Genomic DNA, 13726 nt, shown 5'->3' on the forward strand with positions numbered 1-13726 from the left:
ATACTCTAGATGCATGCTGGATAGCGGTCGATGAGTGGAGTAATAGTAGTAGATGCAGGCAGGAGTCAGTCTACTTGTCTCGGGCGTGATGCCTATATACATGATCATACCTAGATATTCTCATAACTATGCTCAATTCTGTCAAATGCTCAACAGTAATTTGTTCACTCACCGTAGAATACCTATGCTCTCGAGAGAAGCCACTAGTGAAACCTATGGCCCCCGGGTCTATCTTCATCATATTAATCTCTTACTACTTAGTTATTTCCTTTGCTTTTTTACTTTGTCTTTATTTTACTTTGCATCTTTATCACAAAAATACCAAAAATATTATATTATCATATCTATCAGATCTCACTCTCGTAAGTGGCCGTGTAGGAATTGACAACCTCTATTCGCGTTGGTTGCGAGGATTTGTTTGTTTTGTGCAGGTACGAGAGACTCACGCGTAGCCTCCTACTGGATTGATACCTTGATTCTCAAAAACGGAGGGAAATACTTATGCTACTTTGCTTCATCATCCCTTCCTCTTCGAGGAAAACCAACGCAGTGCTCAAGAGGTAGCAGCTTGCAATAGGGGTTAATCATGAGTGGGGTGCTTGTCCAAGGAAGGACAGTACCCAAGCACCGGTCCACCCACATATCAAATTATCAAAGTACCGAACGCAAATCATATGAACGTGATGAAAACTTGCTTGACGATAATTCACATGTGTCATCAGGAACGCTTTCCTTTATATAAGAGTTTGTCGAGGCTTGTACTTTGCTACAAAAAGGATTGTGCCATCTTGCTGCACCTTATTTACTTTTATTACTTGTTGCCCGTTACAAATTATTTTATCACAAAACTACTTGTTACCAATAATTTCAGTGCTTGCAGAGAATACCTTACTGAAAACTGCTTATCATTTCCGTCTGCTCCTTGTTAGGTTCGACACTCTTACTTATCGAAAGGCCTATGATAGATCGCCTATACTTGTGGGTCATCATAAACCAATATGTTCTTACAAAACAAGCGATTTTTACTTAGGTAGGTAAATCACGGGCATAATTTTATAAACATTTATTTACATAATCACATTTATAACACACAAGTAATTATCTAGTCTAACAATAATGAGAGCAACTAATTAAGGGATACTCTTGGAGGGCTCCCGTAAAGGTCACTTTCTTGGTCCTCGCGCTGAATGCACCATCGGGAATTCAATTTTTTTTCTACATGTGTTTTCAGGTTTTATGTGAGTTTACTGTATGTGGGAGGGGGGGGGCACTTTTTCGGTTTTCCTTGGCTTTCTTGTAGTCTTGAACTGTGCTTCCCAAAATCCAACAGTGAAAACATTTTTTTGGGGAACCACTTTCTCATTTTTCATTTTTTTTCTAGTTTCCTTTTTTTGGCTCTCGCTTTTACCCGGGGAGGGGGGTGTTATGATGTTTTCATCAAAAACTAACGTGAGATCTGGTTGATCTCGACGCGAGAAATCCAACGGTGAAAACGATTTGTGATTATGATTTTTTTATCGAAAACTATTAGCGTGAGATCTAGTTGATCTCTATGCGAAAAATTCAATGATGAAAACGGTTTGTGATTTGGATGCCTCGACTGAGAAGCATGATGAACAACCTTACTCAAACGAGCCCATGAAGGCACCACATTTCACAAGTTAGAAATGATGCTCGGCTTATGTTGGGCCGCCTCATGAGAGTTTTTGTTTTTTTGGTAGATTCATTTGTTTTTCAAAACATTTATCTCTTGAATCATGTTCAAATACCGAACCATTTTCACTGTTGGATTTCTTGTGTCGAGATCTTCAAAATTAAATCTCATGTTAATTAGTTTCAATAAACTTTTTTTCATGAAAAAACCTGAAGAAAAAACCCAGAGCTGGAAGCATGATTTTTTCCTACTTTTATTCCCTTTGAGAGAAGCACATATCAGTGCCTCCACGGGATGCAAATCTGTGCTTCTTGTGGAAGCACAAAAAAACACGCAAAAACATGATTCTTTTTTCCTTTCTAAAGTAGCGCGGAAGCAAATTTGTACCTTTACGAGAAGCAAATATGTGCTTTTCGTGAAAGCCATTTCCTCCGAAAATAAATCTGTGCCTCCACAAAAAGCAAATCAGTGCTTCTCGTGATAATACCCTTTTTGATAAGCATAATTGTGCTTCTCCCGGAAGCAGAATCTGTGCTTCTCGTTGAAGAAAAAAATTACACAAAATAATCATGATTTTTTCCCTTTCCGACAAGCACAACTGTGGTTCTTGCGGAAGCAAATCTGTGTCTCCACGAAAAGCAAATATATGCTTCTCATGAAAGCACATTTTTTTTTGTGCAAAAATAATTTTTTTTCGTGTATTTTTTTCTTCAAAATCTAAGATAAACCAGACGTAATCCGAAAAACCAAAACATCCAGAATAAAGCCCATATAAAACCTGAAAACATGTACAGAAAAATAAAACCAACGCCCAGCACGATAAATGGTGGTGGCTGGACACGCCTCTAGCCCACAAAAGTGGCCCTTGGCGCTCTCAGCCCACAAAGATTGCACGCAAGGGTGCCTTTAGCCCACAAAAGTTAGCTGCTCTCTGGATTTTGCTCTTGGAAGGATTCCTGCCTTTTCCACTTCGGCAGATTCCGCCTTCAAATCTCCGCCCATCTCACTTGCAAGGTCTACGAGATTCTGCCCGCCTCCTCCATCAGATCCCTCCCCGCGCCAGATTCCTGCATCTCCTCGTCCGAACCTTCTTTCAGTTCCGTGGTTCCTCTTGCTTTCTGCGGTAAATTCTACTGCCGAATCTTGCTTGACTGTACCAACCAGCTTGCTTGAACAATCAGTTCGCTAGTTATATGACTGCTGGTGTCTTCCTAGTAGATGGTTTCCTTGAATAGTAAGTTAAATTAGCAGACTAGTAGTAGATATGGTTCTCTATTTATTTTTTTCATTTCTTCTTTTCCCCCTTCAGCCGCGAGTACGACCAAGAAATGTGAGCCGTGAATCACTAAACTAGAGCCACTTTTATTTTAATTTATGTAGTTATGTACGTTTTTATATTGTATGAAGTTCATTCTGATGGGATGATCTACATACTGCAATATATTGAAGCACTGAACTGGTGTGTATCAGCATCAGTGTATGACTGAACTAGGACAAGGTACATGATTGATGTTGTTGATACTTGTTAGGCCTGATGGGAAGCAGAGATGATGATGGCCAAAGCGCAGAAGGTCAGGGTTACGCCGCGGATATCAATTCCATCAGGGAGGCGCAGGCCCGCATCGCACCATACGTGCACAAGACACCCATCCTGTCATCAACTTCTATTGATGCCATAGCAGGGAAGCAGTTGTTCTTCAAGTGTGAATGCTTCCAGAAGGCGTGAGAGTTACTGCCTCCGTGTGCTATTTACCTATTCGATGCTTTGCAGTACATGGTGCTAATTGTTGTGGACATATGTTTGCATTGTGCTGTGTAGAGGGGCTTTCAAGATCCGAGGGGCATCCAATTCAATATTTGCCCTCGATGACAACCAGGCGGCAAAGGGCGTTGTGACGCATAGCAGGTTGATGCTAGCTTCAGTGTTTTGTGGTGACTGTTCCTAACATTCAGAAGAAAATTAAGATACTGATGATATGGTTTCTTCTCAGTGGAAATCATGCTGCTGCTGTGGCACTGGCTGCAAAGTTGCGTGGCATACCTGCTTACATTGTCATACCCAAAAACGCGCCAGCATGTAAGGTTGAGAATGTTAAGCGTTATGGTGGTCAGGTTATCTGGAGCGATGTCACCATGGAATCAAGAGAATCTACAGCTAAAAAAGTCCAGGATGAGACTGGTGCTATTCTTATTCATCCATTCAATGATAAGTATACTATCAGGTAGTCTTTTGCCATCCGAAGCTTTTATTGTTTAATTGTTCCGTATAACATGACAAACATCCTCATTTCCCCAAAACTAGAAATGCTCCCTATAGAGTCCTGACATTTTCCCTAAGGTAGATGATAAAAAAAAATCGAAGGTACCATATACATCACTTCTGGTAACGTTTTGTAGTTCGGTAGTCCTGAAGTAGTCCTAGTGACTAGACTACTCTTTAGATGTGAAAATTAGCTGGAATTTGAAATTAAAAGTATGTAAAAATTCGATAACTTGCTTACTCAAGACTGATGAACTATTCTTCCAGGGAATGATCACAAGGAGTAAATGGAATGACTACATACTAACCCTGGAATCATATTAGCAATATCATTATCTAAATTTTAGGATTTCATGAATCTTAATTAGTTTCATCCATAAACAGAACCTTCCGAATTTTTAATTATTTTATATAGGACCATTTTGGACTGAATGAATATCATCGACCCAATATTTCCACACACCAAAAAAAAACGATGTGTTTTATCCAGCATATAATCAATATCTCTGAAGTTTCTTCCACGCGTTGTGTTTGCTCTTAGTGCATAGAGTAACTCGAGTTTTCATTTCCCCTTGAATTTCCCATGAGATATAGGAATTTTACTTGAATGTTTTTCAGTGGTCAGGGAACAGTGTGCCTTGAACTTTTGGAGCAAGTCCCTGAAATCGACACAATAATTGTTCCAATTAGTGGTCTGTACTCTCTTAGCTTCTCCCTAACGTATTTTCTTTGCGTGGAAATCTTTTATAATTTGACACTTGGGAAATATTTTTGGCTAAAATACAGGTGGTGGTTTAATTTCTGGTGTGGCACTGGCTGCAAAGGCCATAAACCCTTCAATACGTATTCTGGCAGCAGAGCCAAAGGGAGCTGATGATTCAGCCCAGTCCAAGGCTGCTGGAAGGATCATCAAACTGCCTGCAACCAACACCATTGCTGATGGACTACGAGCGTTTCTCGGTGACTTGACATGGTAAGGCAAATATACATTGAGTATGTTTCCATCATTTTCTGCACGTGCATTACTAACCTGGAATCATACCAAAACGCTGACCTTTAGTTTTTGAATTTTCACGAGAATGTCAATGCTAGCTGAATAGTTTATTTTGCCAAAATTTATCTTGATGCGAACGCCCTGGAATGATCTGTGATGTTAATGCGACTTATTCCGTTGTGATAAAAATGTTTGCTAATGGATAGAACTATGAGGCATGTTTTATATTTAATTTTATGTTCTAGGCCGGTGGTGCGTGACTTGGTGGACGATGTCATCGTCGTGGATGACAATGCCATTGTCGACGCCATGAAGATGTGCTACGAGACGCTGAAGGTGGCTGTGGAGCCTAGCGGAGCCATTGGCCTTGCCGCTGCCCTCTCCGACGAGTTCAAGCAAAGCCCCGTTTGGCATGAGAGCAGCAAGATAGGGATCATTGTTTCCGGCGGCAATGTGGACCTCCGCGTGCTCTGGGAATCCCTGTGTAAATGAAATTGGGGCCGTGCAAAACTGTTTGAATTTGAAATGCACGAGGTGAATGGCTGCAGACATGTAAAAACACCGATTTCTTACTCTTTGTTTGCTGATCTACTCGGTGCAAAACGTTTTACCATTGATTTCTTACAGTGCCCTGGGTATAAAAGCGGCACATCTCCTGGTTAACAAGAACTGGTGCCTTGTGTAGTGGGTAGCACGTGTGTACCCGGCGCCCAAGGTCCGTAGCTGGCATGAACAGTGTAGTCGGTTCTACGAGGACGCGGAGTTTCTGCACCCGAGCTCAAATGAGCCCGGGTGAACAGTAAAATCAAAACTAAATAAAAAAATCAAAAAAAATCCAAATTTTTTTTGGAGAAACATTGACAAAAGTTTTAAGTGCCTGCAAAAATTCATCATGAAATCACATTTCTAGAAGGCGTGGCAAAAAAAACAAAATCAGTACTATGAAAAAGCTACTTTCAACAACATTTTGGAGCACTGAATTTGTTTTTTTTGCCACGCCTTATAGGAATGTGATTTCATGATGAATTTTTGCAGGCACTTAGAACTTTTGTCAATGTTTCTCCCAAAAAAAATTAGAATTTTTTGAATTTTTTCGATTTTACTGTTCACCGAGCTCAAATGAGCTCAGGAGCAGAAAGGCACTTTCGGTTCTACGAAATTTACTAACCCAACCCTCCTCCCTCCCAACCCTGCCACCCCTCCTCCTCCTCCTCCCTAGCCGCCCCTCCTCCTCTTCCCTTCCTCGCCGCTGTCTGAGGCAGCCGCCGGGCGCCCGGGTCGCCAAGGATGGTGGCGGCGGGGCCTCGGTTGCCCTGCCTCTGCATGGGGAACTCCGGATCTGAAGCGGCGGCTCCATTGGCAAGGCACGACAGGCTAGCAGCCGTGCGAGCGGTGGATCTGGCGTCCCGGCCGTGCGGGCGGTGGGATCCGGTGGTCGTTGGCGGCCGGCGGCGGTTTCTGCGGTGGCTGGTGTGCGCGATCTGGTGCCTCCCCTCCTCCCCTGTTCGGCGTGCGGGCCATCCTCGTCGGGCCGCGCTTCCTTGGGTCGCCGGTTCTGTACAAGAGGCGCTGCTGGTGACGGGGATCTAGTTCGGGCGAAATCCCTGGTCGGCCATGGCCGACCGCGTCGACGGCGACGCTTGAGGGCGTCGTTCCCCTCCTTGGAGGCGTCGGTATGGACTGATCCCCTCACTTCCCCTTCCCCTAGGTCTCCTGGGCGAAAGCCCGAACTTTGTTGGGCAGCGACGGCGCTCACGGCGTCGTTCCCTTCTTGAAGGCGCCGCTTTGGGAACCTTGGAGCTGGGTGGCACTTGTGGGTGGTGGGCGACGGCGGTGGTGCGGCCCTATCCTAGCTTGGATCTGCGTCTGTTGCTTGAAGATGGACTCGCGTAGGTGGAGGTCGTTGTTTGGCGTCATGGTGGCGTCAATGGCGGAGGTACCTGCCAAGGATGGCACCTCAATCTGCTCTGAAGATGGACCAGTGGAAGATGACGACGACGACACATGTGAGTGCGTCAGACCGGTTTGTGACCTGGACCCGGTATGTGGCTCCGTCGGGGCCTCCGGCATTAGATGTTAGGCTTAGGTGAGAGGTCTGGGTATTTGGCCCAGTTTGCACCCTTCATCATATGAATTGAAGTAGCGGCAGATGTTGCCAAGACGGCGGATTCAGGCATATCGTTGTACTACTTTGTAAGGTCCTCGAGAATAATCAATAAAATGACCATATGCATCTCCCAGATGCAGAGGCTGGGGTCATCCTCCTTTTCTTAAAAAAAGAAATTTACTAAACTCGGTTTAAGAAAATTGAATCTACTCTAGTGTTAATTTTTTTATAACCTGGTGCCCAAGTGGGTACAGTCGGCGCATACTTGTGGTCAGATCTTTCTCAGAACCCGGTTCTAGTATCAGTTCTAGTTTTTTTTTCGAAAACACTAACGCCCACACGTGTGGCAATATTATAACTCGCCCACACGCCTGGATCATCGTCCAGTTAAGTTTGCACGAATCTTGTCACACCGATGCAGTTTTCACGTGTCACGTAGGACAAGGCCGGTGTGTAGGCGTTGAAGAGGTCGTTCACACGCCCCACAGCATGCGGTTGCCAGCTGCGCTGTGTGCGCGAACTAGTTTCTGCCCACACAGCCACCACCTAGTCCACGGGCGTATGGGCAAACTACTTTTCGCCCACACGACAATCATATGTTGTTTGGATGGCAACTGCAGTTACGCATACATGGCAACTAGGCAACACACATGACAATTATGAATCGTTTGCTAGACGGCAACTGCAGTTGCGCGTACGTGGCAATCAGATAAACATACATGGCAACTGTGATTAACCACACGTGGCAACTAGGTAAACACACATGGAAGCTATTGTTTGACCACATGTGGCAAGTAGTTAATCACACACGACAACTATGGTTTGATTACATGCGGCAACTACCATAAATTAGACATGGCAATTATAGTTAATCAAAACAGAGAGAGTTGCCATGCTTTTACAACCATATTTGCCATCCCGGATAACTACATCTGTCATCCCGGATGGCAACTAAATCGTCATCCCGCGGGTACCTAATGTAGCTGCGTCAGGACATGTGGGCATATTTACTTCGTGCCACACGCGCGGGGTGAGGATGAGTAGTACTTGTTGGACGTGTGGCACCAAGTAGCTACGCCCACACGTGTGGGCAATTCTACTATTCGCCCACACATAGCCCGTATGAACTGCTTCTGCTCATGTCACACGCGGTGTGTGGGCGAATGCCTATTATACCATACATGTGGTGGATATCAACGTCCTTTTTTTAGCTTAGCACCTCCTTCAATGTTTAGCACTAACTGAAATCAATGGTAAGGTTTCTTAGCACCAAGGTTTGACCAATATAGTCCATGCTTAGAACATCATCAATATAGTCAGTTCTCAGGGCAACTCCAACGGGCAGTCACTAAATTGTTTGGATTGGATAGTCCAAATATCTTTTGCCATCCAATGGTGGTCACCAAATGTCCACGGACTAGTTCGGATGTTTGAAATCCCACAAACTATTCCTAACCATGGGGGAATTAGGGAAGTCCAGACGTCCACGAGCCCCACAATAAATTCACTTTTTTTTCCTTTCCTCACTTCTCTCTTCCCTCTAGGGGTGGGCATTCGGTAGAAACCGAAAATTCGGTTTGTACTGTTCGGTTTATTTTTAAATTCGGTTTTGGAAACTAGAAACCAAAAATAGCAAGCTAAAATTGCAAACCGGTTTTTCGGTTAACCGAGACTTTGGTTCAGTTTTCGGTTTATTACCGAACACTGCTTATACTACGCAGCAGCAAGCGCTTCTAGTCTTAGTAGTAAGCACCTCACGGACTTATATCACCCAGCGCCTTGCCCGTTGAGTATTCGCAAGCGATGTGGGACTAAACAAATGTTGCACACTCCCCCGTCTAACAGAAGTACTAGTTTTTGCGTTGGGCCTTGCAGTTAGTGGTGGGCCTAGTAGATCAAGAAAAGTAGAAGTAGTAGTCAGAACGTGGGACAAAGAGCATGCATGGGCCTTCGTAAGATGTGTGGTTGTGGCCTGGACGTGCGCACGCGGCCGCCAGTGTTTTGGCGCTATGCGCGGGACGGAAGCGTACGGAGGGAGCCTCGTACACAGAGTCAGGAAGTAGAGAACTCTGCACTTCGGTTTTTTGTTCAGTTATCGGTTTAATACCGAACTGAGCGATTTAAATTCGGTTATTAAACGTAAAAACCGAATTTAATTGTGGCACTTCGGTTTTGGTATCGGTTCGGTTTTCGGTTTTTATGCCCACCCCTACTTCCGTCTCCATTGGACAAGGGGGGCATTTTGATAAATATGGTTGGATGACCCGGCTATTCGCAGACATGTCTAAATGTGTCCACGAACATTTGATGGGCCTATTAGGTGATTGCTTTTGGAGTGGCCCTAAGGAAACCGAACCAACTCCAATGTTAGCTTTTTCTTGACACCAAATTTTTGACCCACATGTTAGAATATTGTATTTCCCTATTTAACTTTCTCTCACAAATTGGACTAGCTTGGGCCCACTTGTGGTCAACTCTCTCTCTCTCTCAACCTGGTATTAGGACCAATTATAGTTTTTTCCTTAGCACCTCTCTCTCTCTCTCTCCGGTGTTTAGCACCCGACCAATTATAGGTTTTTTCCTTGGCACCTCTCTTTCCAATTCTTAGCCCTTTTCCTAGGGACGCGGAGTTTTGGCTCTAGGGAACACATGCTCCATGGTAAATAGTAAATTAGAAACAAATAAGAAATAAAATTTAAAAATTCTGTTTTTCTGTGGATGTTTATGTTAGTGTAACAAGGGCGCTTGCCAACTTCATGCAAAGTGGACATCAGTGCTTCATCGGTGAAAAAAAAACAAAATTAAGTGCACCATTTGAAAGTAACATTTGTTGTTTGACTTTTATTTTTTTGCATACATCAACATGCTTAAGTTTTTCCCTTAAAAATTTACAGGTAGCATTTGTGTGTAACAATGAACACATCTATTATTTTTCAAAAATAAAAATGACCTTGGCAAAATACATTTTTGACGTGCAGAAGCATATACTCCCTAGATCCAAAAGCAATATCCGTTTTTCTAGCAACAAGTTTTGATCAACATTGTGGAACTCACTTCGAATCATCGAGGCCCGCCCTTTTTGGTTCCTATTTCTTTTCCGCTTACTGACAAGCAGGACACACATGTCATAGTGTGAGATAGAGAGATGTTTTTGAGTTGAGGCAGATTTGTTTCTCTACACTGACAAGTGGGACCCAAACACGTCATGTAGGTAGATTAGGCAGCTATAGACGGGAATATGCGCTATGTAGGCAGAGTTTGACGGCTATAGACAAAAAAGAATCTATTGTACTGCACTGTTAACACAAGTTGTGGCACTGGATCAACATGTTTTTCAAATTTCGGTATGAAATCAAAATAATCAACACGTGCAACCTCATGTATCACTAGTGTATTTGACTCTCAAATAAGTTTTGTATTTCCTTCGTAAAGAAATATATGATCATTTAGATCATTATTTTAGTGATCTAAACGCTTTTATATTTCTTTACAGAGAGAGTATTTTACAATTTTATATGGACTAAACTACACCACGGATCAAGTTTGTAAAGTTACCTAGTTGATTTCCCTACAGAAATAACGGTGTTTCTTTTTTCAGTGGCTGGAAACACCAATACTGGTCCAGTAGTGCATCAAAAGTTCAGAACCCATCTCCGCGTGAACACGAAAATTGAAGCACTCAGAACAAACCCCTTGCCACCCGAGGCAGTCGTCCGTTCTCCCTCCCACGCCCCTCTTCCTCCCCCTTCCCCTCCGCCGCCGCCACCGCCACCGCCGCCGCAAAGAGAAGCGCGAGAGAGTGGGGCGGCCGTAGCAAGCGATGCCGAACAAGCGTCAGCGGGAGGCGCGCAAGCGCTTCCGCGAGGCGAATCCCGGCCTCTGTCCGCCCGCGCCCGCCCCTCCGGCCGACGGCACCAAGAAGAAGAAGAGCAAGAAGAGCATGTTCAAGAAGGTGAAGAAGGCCGGAGCCGGCGGCGGAGTAGGAGGAGCGGGGAGGTCGAAGCACCCGCTGCGGGTTCCCGGGATGCGGCCCGGGGAACAGTGCTTCATCTGCAAGGGCACCGACCACGCGGCCAAGAACTGCCCCGAGAAGTCCTATTGGGACAAGAACAAGGTACCAGCCCACCATTGCACGGCTAAAATTGCTCTTCGTAGAAGCTTGTGGTGATAATGTTGTTCGGCATGCTATGAATTGCTACTTGCTGTAGATTCCATGGACCCAAGAGCATTGGATGATGTAGCTGTCCTGTCCTGTGGACTGGCTTTATAGCAGATTAGTGTTAGTTGGTGGCTGTAGTAGAAATACAGCGACAGAAGTGATGTCGATTTTGCTTTAGCCTGCCTTTGCTTGGTGAGATTGTCACTAGGCGGGCTAGGATTGCGCTTGCTTTGTGTTAGCGAGTATTTATGACTACCATAGAAACTCACAAGTCAAACAACATTCAACACTTAACTTTGGGAACAAACATTCATCAGTGATTATATGACGAGCTGGCAGTTCCTTGCAGTCATATGAATGCATGGTATTGCTGAAAAATGTTTGATATGCTAAATTATGTTTCATCGTGAACTCATGATCTATTACATTAGTTGGTTTAATGTCTGATTTCACCATATGCAAGGTTTCCGTTTCACTATCTCTTAACAATTGTATTATTTTTCTGTTATTTTCAGATCTGCTTGCTCTGCAGGGAGCGAGGGCATAGTATGAAGAACTGCCCTGACAAAGGTGATGGGGATTTGAAGAAATTCTGCTATAACTGTGGTGAATCTGGGCATTCCCTTTCCAAGTGCCCGAAGCCCATTGAAAATGGTACTCTTCATCCATTCATGTTATGCTTAGATTACAGAAGATGCAATTTCTTCATGTGGTTAACACTATTCTACATGTCTGCAGGCGGTACAAACTTTGCGAGCTGCTTTGTCTGCAAACAGCAGGGACATTTGAGCAAGGATTGCCCCGAAAATACACACGGCATTTATCCCAAGGTATTCCACAGGATTCCCTGTCCCCTCTCATGAATCATGACAGTACTACTACCAATATAAGGCACTGAAATTGAAGGACATATAGTTTCATTTTGTATTTACGGGTTCATGCATACAAACATGTCATGCTGGCAAAAAATCATTTTGGCTAGCCATAGTTACCTACTTACTAGTTATGATGTTTGAATTGCTTGTGTCTTGAGGAACCCAAAGAATATTCACTGTTTTTTTTTCCTTTGGGATAGTGACGCATCATGCAAACAAATGGATATATGATCTTTGAGAGGTATAACCACCTCTTGATAAACGATAAGTACCTGTTTCAACTTTTTTAGGTTTTTCTGTACGAGTCCTGAGGTACAAAACCAGTTTGTTGGTGGAGCCAGGCTTGTTTATAACTTTGACTTTCTGTTGTTACTTTTGTTGCTGTTAACACCTTCTACCTTGATTACGTTTAGTTTATTCAGTCTCTGCCTATTTGTACATGGATTTTAACTCTATATATTAATGTTAGGGTGGTTGCTGTAAGATATGTGGTGAAGTTACACACTTGGCGAGGCATTGCCCGAACAAAAGGCAACAGTACTTCGAATCCTCGGTGGATGATGGTAAACAAACTGGAACTTCTTCCTTGACAAACCAACCTTTGCAATATCACAACCATGCATGCATTCGCAACATTTTGAATGTCCACTGGAATGTGAAGTGTGTTGCAGTTGGTCTATATATATTTGAATTACCTGTTGCCATCATTTAAAGTTTCACACCGAAAAAAACATCTGGACAATAATTCTTGTATATAAGCATGCTGGCTAAACTTATGATTTCAGGTTATACAACTATTTTGTTTCTGAAGATTTGTTTGTGTTGTTGTATAACATAGTTGGCTTTGCCAACAACAGAGATATATTTGTAGGCCGCGGTGTTGTATTGTGATGCAGAGGCTTTGGATAGCTGAACATGTTCCCTTTTCAGTCCTTAGTAAGGGTTGAGTAATGACTAACTGTACAGGCGCCAGTATCTTACTCTAGACAAAATCTAATGTATTTATATATGTTGAGAACTTGACATTGTTAGTTAGCTGGTGCAACTGAATTTCTGCTGGTAGTTGTGTGCAGTTCATTACAGGAATCTGTGTTTACTTGTTTATTTGTTGTCGTTCTTATTTTAGGTATGAATATGGAGGGAGATTACCAGGAAGACCATACTCTGCATGGTGGAGATGATCTTGAAGATGATTTCATTGATGAAGAAGAGGTGAAAACCACCAAAACAAAAGCAAAGCAACCTAGCAGTGGCGAGAAGAATGCCAGCTCAAAGTCAAAAGGAAAACAGGCTCCAAAAGTTGTAAAATTCTTTGGTTAAACAATGCCGCCATTTTTGTAGCGTATGTCGAGAATGGTCATCTTCCTGGACAATTCTTTTTGGAGGAATCCCAGCCTTGTAACTTACAATGCAATGAGAATGTATCTGTCTACACTGCGACGTTGGAGAAATGCCATATAATTTGAAATATCTGATCGTCCATCTGTCCTCATTAAGCTGTGGTTACACAGAATTTGTGATATAATTCATGGGGTTCTACGAGCGGGCGATGTGCCTGTGTCTGGCTGTATTGTTGGTTTGTCATCGATTCGTCCAAATCGCAGTTGGTGCAGCAAGTCCCGAGCAAAAAAAGTAAAAAAAAAATGCTGCTGTGCTGTCGTGGGCAGGGATGGAGCC

General features: G+C 43.5%; 2 protein-coding genes across 2 annotated transcripts in view; both read left to right on the plus strand.

The window, feature by feature from the left end:
- Window positions 1-2554: 2554 nt before the first annotated feature.
- On the plus strand, window positions 2555-5525 carry LOC119356120 (serine racemase-like). Its single transcript, XM_037623027.1, has 7 exons — window positions 2555-2777; window positions 3184-3376; window positions 3474-3560; window positions 3646-3876; window positions 4533-4606; window positions 4701-4887; window positions 5154-5525. Exons 2-7 carry the CDS (start codon window positions 3189-3191, stop codon window positions 5398-5400), a joined length of 1014 nt encoding a protein of 337 aa, XP_037478924.1. The 5' UTR covers window positions 2555-2777; window positions 3184-3188; the 3' UTR covers window positions 5401-5525.
- Window positions 5526-10693: 5168 nt separating this feature from the next.
- The window catches only part of LOC119356121 (actin-depolymerizing factor 6), a 4915-nt gene continuing 1882 nt past the window's right edge, over window positions 10694-13726 (plus strand). The window contains exons 1-5 of the mRNA XM_037623029.1: window positions 10694-11129; window positions 11690-11828; window positions 11913-12004; window positions 12519-12612; window positions 13176-13261. Coding sequence (XP_037478926.1) covers window positions 10836-11129; window positions 11690-11828; window positions 11913-12004; window positions 12519-12612; window positions 13176-13261 — 705 coding nt within the window. The 5' untranslated portion in view covers window positions 10694-10835. The remainder of the gene's footprint in view (window positions 11130-11689; window positions 11829-11912; window positions 12005-12518; window positions 12613-13175; window positions 13262-13726) is intronic.

The sequence above is a fragment of the Triticum dicoccoides genome, chromosome 2A (assembly GCF_002162155.2).
Source record: "Triticum dicoccoides isolate Atlit2015 ecotype Zavitan chromosome 2A, WEW_v2.0, whole genome shotgun sequence".
NCBI classification, from domain to species: Eukaryota; Viridiplantae; Streptophyta; class Magnoliopsida; order Poales; family Poaceae; genus Triticum; species Triticum dicoccoides.

Excerpts from the sequence above, each read along its gene's own strand:
- LOC119356120 (XM_037623027.1), top strand. The coding sequence starts at position 3,189 with ATGGGAAGCAGAGATGATGATGGCCAAAGCGCAGAAGGTCAGGGTTAC. Across the intron at positions 3,561-3,645 it reads GGCGTTGTGACGCATAGCAG|TGGAAATCATGCTGCTGCTG; the intron begins GTTGATGCTAGC and ends GTTTCTTCTCAG. Across the intron at positions 4,607-4,700 it reads AATAATTGTTCCAATTAGTG|GTGGTGGTTTAATTTCTGGT; the intron begins GTCTGTACTCTC and ends GCTAAAATACAG.